Source organism: Osmerus mordax, chromosome 9 (assembly GCF_038355195.1).
Source record: "Osmerus mordax isolate fOsmMor3 chromosome 9, fOsmMor3.pri, whole genome shotgun sequence".
In the NCBI taxonomy this organism is placed as follows: Eukaryota; Metazoa; Chordata; class Actinopteri; order Osmeriformes; family Osmeridae; genus Osmerus; species Osmerus mordax.
Genome location: NC_090058.1, coordinates 983,476 through 991,516, shown reverse-complemented (window position 1 = coordinate 991,516; position 8,041 = coordinate 983,476). Strand labels below are relative to the sequence as shown.

Here is an 8,041-nt window from a genome sequence, read left to right as displayed (position 1 = left end):
GCCCTCTAGTGATACATTAAGCCACTTCGTTAGAATAATTGAGGTATTTTAGTGGCATCATGTATTTATGAATTGAGCCCCTCTTAGAGCTGCTTGTGTTGATGCCTGTGACAGCCCACCAGCCTATTCCTCCTGTAGCTCCAGCAGGGTGGGGCACAGCAGTTTCGTTCTGCCCCATTAGAGGTTTGAAGGACATGAAGATAAATATCAGAGGAACACATGAACCGAGTGCTCCATTCTCACACACTCCTGAGCGCCCCCTGCTGATGGTGTGATACACTGCACAGCAGTCTTCACCCAGCATGGATAATATTGTCATTTGTTCAGAACATATACTACACATTTCACCACAGACAGGAGATTAATTAAACTTACCCTGTTTCTAACAATAGTCTGTTTTTAAACATGCAGATATTCACAGCCAGGAAGACAAGTTAAAGTAAATGTGTTTTATTAAAAGCAAATTCACATCAACTACCAGGTAAACTTGTGAAATGAGCGATAAAGACTTATTTCAGTAACATGAATAATCTACTCAACCATATTCATGCTACAAGCCTTTTCAACAACCATATATTTGAACAAATATCCCCACTGCCATAGAACTTTTTCATGTAGTCCAATCGCTGTAGAATGCACCACAAGGTTCCCCCAGACACTATCTTGCACCAATACAGTTCATTCAGTTTGTAAAAAACTAAAAGCACAAACAACCATATAAAGATAACAGACAACTAAACACGTATCAACGATCCAAACATACCGACCGCTAACCCTAGTGAGCTGCTCTGAATGAGAGAGTCTGGTTGGAGGACTAGAGGCCTGTGTGCCAGGGAGCAGTGCCCACTCAGCCTTCCCTCCCTGACGGCTCTGCGGACACTCTCTGCCGGTAGCGCTCCGCCCGCAGCTCCTCGAAGCAGAACTCGGAGGCGCCGCTGAGCAGCAGCTCCTTGCAGTACATGCTCTGCTCCTGCGCCCCGCTGCTCGCGCCGCTCTGCGCCCCGCCGGACGCCCCGCTCGACGCCCCGCCGGATGCCTGCTGCTGGGAGTGCTCCTGCAGTCTCTTCAGGGGCGTCTCTTCACGGCACGGCTTCCGAGCAGACAACACAGAGTTCACCGCAGGGTTGATCTTACACGGAGTCCTGGGGGAGGGGCAGAAAGGGAGAGCTGAGCACAGGGAACGTGAGGAGCACAACACACACAGGACGGCCATCCAGTCAGGGGGGGATTTGGGGGAGCGTTTAATCACCCAGTTGTAAAAAAGGAATATATTATTCATTGTATGATTCTCATTAAAAAGCTGTTAACTTCAGGAGTCAAGGCCCTAATAAATGAACGAGGAGAAATGATGTCATTCTAGTAGCCACTCACATGGCTGGAGGCTGATCTGACTCCTCAACGAACGGCTGGAAGTTGGGCTCGCTGGGAGGAGCCACGACGACGTGGCCAAACCTGGACCTCTGTGGCATCTGCAGAGATCAGCCACACGTCAACACCCATCCTGAGGCTGTCATATCATCCCCCCTAGCTTAGACGGTTATGTACCTTAATGCTGCTCCATTTCTCTGGCCTCTGCTCGTTCTCCTTGGCCCTGGACGTGGGCGGAGCCATCCACGACTCTAACCTTGGTTCTGCCGGCGCAGCGCTGACCGCTCGGTTCTCATCAAAAACCCTGAAGCGAGTGTTGGAGCCGCTCCCGGCTGCAGCTTCTCCCTGCGACGACAGCCCACTGGACTTACCTGTCAACAAACACAAACAGATGGGTTCATCCGCTGCAATTAAACCCACTGCGATGGAAAGAGTTCTGTGTTGGTGAATCACTGTGTCAGCTGAGACAGAGAGGATGAAATATTCAGGAGGGCTTACCGCTGAGAGCTGCACCCACTCTGTTAATGGGTGCGACAGCCTTCTTCTTGCCCCTGTGCTTGAGGTCCACCAGAGACATTCTCTCCTGTTCCTTGACTCTGGCAGCATCCTCCTCATCCTCCTCCAACATGCCTGTCATCACCTGCCTGGAAACACGGGCCTGCAGACCTCTGTGGATCACAACGCAACCAACAAACAGTCTAACTGGAAGATTTAATCATTTCAGCTAAAGAATACATCAAAAGTCACAGTGAAGGTTGTGTAGCGGTTGCTGTGTCACAGTTACTCACTTGTGAAACTGCTTCAGTTTCTCCAGAGGTTCAGCATGACACCTAAAGCCCTCCTGGAAGACTGTGTCTGCCTTGTGGTAGTTAGCCTGTTTCTCATACTCCTCTGACCAGGCAATGTAAAAAGACGCCTGCATTGTCCCAATCCCCTGGGCTTGCATGTACCTGTAGACATCCAAAGGTTCTGGACAGTTCTCCGCCTATGACAGACACAGGTATGACGGACTCGATTGGTGAATAAAAGCAGCTTTTTACTATGTCAAACAAACTGAGAAATACTCAACGTAACACTTACAAATTTAATCCACAAGTCAACATAGCGGACATCGTTGTGATATTTATTTTCCTTGGTAAAGCGCATCACCGCTCGCTCCAACAGCACGCTAAGGTTACTTTCCTTCCCCCCCTGAGGAAAGGTTTGCTCAGTCCATTTCACATACCTGTTCAGGATAGAATATGGTTAAGGTCAAGGAGGAAAACACAAGTCAATAAATTATTTCCTGAATAATGTCAGCAGGTTAATGTTAGTTAATTTTGTTACCGATCCCAAACATCAAGCGGGTCGTCCCCTTCATACAATCGCAGTTCAGACTCAAATGCCCTGCAGAGATAGGAAAAGAACATTAGCATTTGTTTGAAAACAAGTTTGTCAAGATGTTGCCCCGAGCCAGTTGCCCATCAAATCTTAATCTGCATGTCCGTACTGTTTGTGTTGGTTAGTGGCCGAGCTAAAGCCCTCCTGGAGACTGAGTGCCTGGTTTAAAGCAGCAATAGCTCGACCCCCTTTCAGAGGCTGGATGTTCTCTTTGCACAACTCCCAGTCTGCGTCTCCTCCTTCGGCCATCTTTGGTGCTTATGATAGGAGCGACGCTGGTCGGATCTAATAAAGATAGCTACATTTAGTCAAGGACAAGAATGAAATTCACAGTGTTGTTTGAGAAGAGACCGCTAGCTGCCTACTGATACTAGTCAGCAATGAAACAAGTAATGAAAACTATAAATGTGTAGTTTACTGCCTGCCAGCTAGCTAGACATATTAGCTTTAGCATAAGAAGCTAACGTATGTCCTGTCTGGAAGAATGTTTAGAAATATTGATATGACTTTCGGTAGTAATCGAGTTATCCAAGTAAAGACTCTTACCCGATGAACGAAAATATATTGCACAAATTGTTAAATAAAAACAAAATCCGTTTTCGAAAGGAGAAAGTTGGATTGTCTGCTGTGTCTTATGTTGCTGGTCTGTGTATTTTGAACAGGAGCGGTGTGACGTTCGAAAGAGATGATTGGACGGGGTGACTCTGGCTTGCAGGCGTCCCTGGATTGTGCTGCGTTCATCAACACAATTTCAATGCGAGACACGTTGCTAAACATCAAATGTTCTTTCTTTAGCAAACTAAACAGATATAACAAACACAATAAAATACAATGATAAAGAATGAGACGCATCGTTTAGTTATGACGACTCTATGGAAAGAAGGAAGTAGTGATAGAGGTTCTTTGGTTGCAAAACTCTGCAAAACGTTGATGATACCCTACGTTTAACGTTCTCAATGAAAAATCTACTTCCTGAACACTTCCTGGTTAACTTCCAGATGAATTTAGCAACATCATAGAGAAGTCAGTGTATAAAATGCTTGGCTTCGTGGATACACCATTTTCATCGACCAAGTAACATAAAACAGTGGCAGAGAAACAAGATTAGCAAGCCTCTTTACTGTCGATTATTCATGCAGCAAGATGAACAACCGTTGTTATTGTTGTGCCTCAAAATTTTCACTTTTCAAGAAAGAGGTTTGTTTGAATTGCCAACATTCAACATCTGACATTGTGGCTGCATGTTATGATCATATAATTTTTTCTTTCCCCTTTCTAGTTGGGTTGTAAAAGTTGCGGTCGTTCTTTTTGCTCTGGATGTCTTACTTACAACGCAGTGGTGCCTCGATATGGCAACACTCAGCAGAAGGTCTGCAAACAATGTCACGGAAACCTCACAAGGTGGAGTGAATACGAAGTGCCGCAGTAACTTACAATGCACTGTGATATTGATAGCTAGAATCCTGGCTTTCTTTTAACTGTTTCCTTCTTTATAGTAGCGAGAAACAAAACGACGCTGCAAAATGGTCCCCACCTGAGAACTACAAAAAGTGAGTAGGCCTGTAAGACCAGCTACAGACAGTAGCTTGTCAGTATATTGTCAGGAGATCTCAACAACCCTTGTCTCATGGTTGATTATCAGACGGATTGCTGCTCTGGAGGCTAAACAAGGTCAGCCAGGGAATGGAGGCATTGGGAAAGCCAAAGCAGGCCCAGCTGTCCCTCCCATACCAACCAGAGGCTTGAGTAAGGAGGACTGGGCTATCGCTGAGAGGCTGCAGAGGCTGAAGGACGACACTAAACCAAGTAAGCTCTGTCTAGACCAGCCTCTCAAACCCTCTCAACATATTTACATTTACATTTAGTTATTTAGCATGTTGACGAAAGACCAACTGACTGTGGGTGGGGGTTGGGGGGGGGGGCGCAAAAATATTTGAGCTATGCAAGTGGGCCGCGAAGTGGAAAATATTTTTAATGGCTGTTTTATATGTTTCCCTCTTCCAACACACCTGTTTCAAAAGAACAGGTCTTGAAACAACTTGGCCGGCAGGGTTGCCCCGAGGACCGGGATTGAGAGAGGCTGGTCTGGTACAGCTGTAGTCTTGCTTATCATAACGAAACACAAACACCTATGTTTTCCCCTCACCGTCTCCTTACCAGAATCCATCCCGTCAGACAAGGAGATAGAGTCCCGCCTAGCCGCCCTGAAGGCCCCCAGCCAGCCAGTTCCCTCTGCAGGGGAGATGGAGGATCGCCTGGCCGCCTTGCAGGGCAGGCCTCTCTCCTCTCAAGCCCCTCTCCCTGTGAGCTCCCATACACAGTAAAACCTCAGACACTAACTCGTAGACCCTGTTAGGATGTGCACTGCAACCTTACGTTCAACTGTTCATTCATGCATATATCTTTATGACCACTTCTGTGTGTAGGTACATAAGCCGCCAGATAACCGGACCCAGACAGAACAGGCCAATGATCTGATAACACAGATGTCAGAGGAAGTCGCCATAGACAACAATCAGTCGAATCGTGATGGTAAAGACTCTAGACTCTAGAAAATTGTTGTGTTATGTCAGACACCGATGCTCAATCTATATCAATGCCTTCAAACAGACACAACTTTGACCTGCAGCCATGTTCTTTTCTCACACACAAACCATTTTGTCTCTGCTACGTTCTGGGGTTAGACTGCCCTCTGAACGACCTGAACAAGCGAGAGGGACTGGAGGAGAACCTGGACGAGGGCCCGCACGAGGCCAGGAGGCTGGAGGCTGAGGGGAGGCTGGAGGCTGAGGGCAGGCTGGAGGCTGAGGGGAATCGCCTGCTGGCTGAGGCCGTGGATGAGCTGAGGCAGGACCGGGCCTCCCAGGAACACGTCCTGCAGATGGCCAAGAGACTGGCTCAGCTGAGGGGACAGGACCCTGACAAAGGTAGCTGAAACCCTTGGAGGAAACGTCCTGTCAGTACCGTTGGTGATAGCTGAGACGGTTCATGTTGCTCGACAAATGTTTCATGTAAATGTATTTCTATACGATTATTACATGGCCCTGTGTTGCTATGCTCATTTGTCTGTCATCCCTGATAAAATGTGCAGTTTCGATAGGCATCAAAAAAAGTTGCAAAAAGACGCAAAAGGCTTGTTTCAGAATGTAAAAAGTGAACAGCCTTTTCAGATAAGTGTGAACGCCTCAATGCTGCCACATCTGCGTACTTGTTAGGTGGTGATGTGTCAGCCCTGTTCTTGTCATGTCCTCTCACAATGCTGCTGTCTAGTCACCCTGGAGGACTTCCAGCACCCAGACAGCGAGGAGGAGTCCGAGGAGGAGGCCATGGCCAGGATAATGAAACAGGTCTGGGAGTGTTCACCCACTCAACTTGCCAATCAGATGCATTACCTGGGATCACCACCAGGAGCCGCTGTCTTTCCATTTGATTAAATCAAGGTGAAAGCTCCCTGTTGAGATAGCCGTGTTGATGTTTCTGAGCGTGCTGTCATCATGTTTACTGCAGCTCACTGAGGAGGCTGCCCTGGACGAGTCCAGTGGGTACAACATTCCTCCAGAGCACAGCGGCCCTAGGAACACAGAGAAGAAGGCTGCCAGCAAGACACCGGTAACACAAACACACAAACACAAAAGTCTTAGTACATGAACACATGGATCTACCGGGAGGGGGTGGGAAGGGGGGTCCAGCAGCAGGTGTTTGTCAGGTCTAGTGTTTGTTTGGTCTAGAGGTTGCATCTTCTGAATGAACATGTATGTTTTGTTCCAGGCCGCAGGTCCGGGCCCCCAGACCAAGCCCTCGCTCGTGGCTCGTCAGGACTCTGACTGTGACGACGAGGAGCTTCCCTGGTGCTGCATCTGCAACGAGGACGCCTCGCTCCGCTGTCACACCTGCGACGGAGACCTCTACTGCAACCGCTGCTTCAGGTACACCTGCTGCTATCTCTGCTGCTGCTAGCTCTGCTGCTGCTAGCTCTGCTGCTGCTAGCTCTGCTGCTGCTAGCTCTGCTGCTGCTAGCTCTGCTGCTGCTAGCTCTGCTGCTGCTAGCTCTGCTGCTGCTAGCTCTGCTGCTGCTAGCTCTGCTGCTGCTAGCTCTGCTGCTGCTAGCTCTGCTGCTGCTAGCTCTGCTGCTGCTAGCTCTGCTGCTGCTAGCTCTGCTGCTGCTAGCTCTGCTGCTGCTAGCTCTGCTGCTGCTAGCTCTGCTGCTGTTAGCTCTGCTGCTGCTAGCCCTGCTACAGGTACTGCTGCTAGCTCTGCTTCAGGTACACCTGCTGCTAGTTCCGCTGCTGCTAGTTCTGCTGCTGCTAGTTCCGCTGCTGCTAGCTCCGCTGCTGCTAGCTCCGCTGCTGCTAGCTCCGCTGCTGCTAGCTCCGCTGCTGCTAGCTCCGCTGCTGCTAGCTCCGCTGCTGCTAGCTCTGCTACAGGTGCATCTGCTGTTAGCTCTGCTGCTGTTAGCTCTGCTGCTGTTAGCTATGCTACAGGTACATCTGCTGCTAGCTGTGCTGCAGGTACAGCACTGCTAACACTGTTAAAACACAACTGAAGTACTGTTGTGTTCTGCAGAGTGTAAATCCCTGGAATGTGGAAATACATGGATTTGCTCAAATGTTGTAGTTGCATACTATTTTACCCTAAAGCCATGACCTAGATAAATCTAATCGCAGCCTCTGCCACACTGCTGAACGGCAGAGCTGTGTATGAAGGATCCTTTAGGATTAATTCAATTTCCTCTCCATCTCCTCCCAGAGAGGGCCATGATAAATACGACAGGAAGGAGCATCGCACGGCCAGCTACACTGCTCCTCGGAAGACGAAGAACAGGACGTGAGGTTGCAGGCCTGGGGAGGCCCAGAGTGACAGAGTCTGGTTCTGTAGGTGGGACTGGGCACAGTACAACCCTTCTGGTTCACAGAACACTGTTCTAAATTCAACCTATTGTTCATAGCCGGTGCAGAGCTGTAATCATGTTGCTACGTTAGCATAATGCCAAGTGGAGTTACGGATCAGTGATGCAGAATAAGGCTGTATCTCTGTAATGTACCCTAGATTCATCTAATGCTGTAACAACAGTTAGTGATTTTAAAGTGTCGGGTAATTGTCAGATTTGTCCTGTTAATGTGTAATCGCTCAAATTAATCTTTTGTTTGCCAATTTTAATATGTGACTTAACTCTAGTTTACTCACATAACATGTTAAATATTGTATTTTAACAATACTCTAATCTTATGGATTTTATTGGAATTCTTCTAAATAAAGTCTGGTAGCTGGACTGCTTTAGTTGTTGTATCTGAGT

At 48.0% G+C, this 8,041-nt stretch overlaps 2 protein-coding genes across 3 annotated transcripts; one reads left to right on the top strand and one right to left on the bottom strand.

The window, feature by feature from the left end:
* Nucleotides 1-447: 447 nt before the first annotated feature.
* On the bottom strand, nt 448-3,411 carry bub1bb (BUB1 mitotic checkpoint serine/threonine kinase Bb). The gene is made up of 9 exons (XM_067243928.1): nt 3,295-3,411; nt 2,858-3,023; nt 2,695-2,754; nt 2,449-2,593; nt 2,157-2,353; nt 1,867-2,036; nt 1,546-1,739; nt 1,372-1,469; nt 448-1,142 (listed from the first exon to the last, which is right to left on the bottom strand). The coding sequence occupies exons 2-9, from the start codon at nt 2,995-2,997 to the stop codon at nt 848-850; spliced, it is 1,299 nt and encodes a 432-aa protein (XP_067100029.1). The 5' UTR covers nt 2,998-3,023; nt 3,295-3,411; the 3' UTR covers nt 448-847.
* Nucleotides 3,412-3,741: 330 nt separating this feature from the next.
* zfyve19 (zinc finger, FYVE domain containing 19) lies at nt 3,742-8,011 on the top strand. Of its 2 annotated transcripts, none has more exons than XM_067243420.1 (11): nt 3,742-3,945; nt 4,028-4,149; nt 4,245-4,298; nt 4,391-4,554; nt 4,909-5,051; nt 5,175-5,280; nt 5,433-5,675; nt 6,019-6,095; nt 6,256-6,357; nt 6,517-6,674; nt 7,495-8,011. In XM_067243420.1, exons 1-11 carry the CDS (start codon nt 3,892-3,894, stop codon nt 7,574-7,576), a joined length of 1,305 nt encoding a protein of 434 aa, XP_067099521.1. In that variant the 5' UTR covers nt 3,742-3,891; the 3' UTR covers nt 7,577-8,011. The 2 variants fall into 2 exon arrangements, with proteins under 2 accessions (XP_067099521.1, XP_067099522.1); XM_067243421.1 differs by having other exon boundaries at nt 3,765-3,945; nt 4,248-4,298.
* Nucleotides 8,012-8,041: the final 30 nt, after the last annotated feature.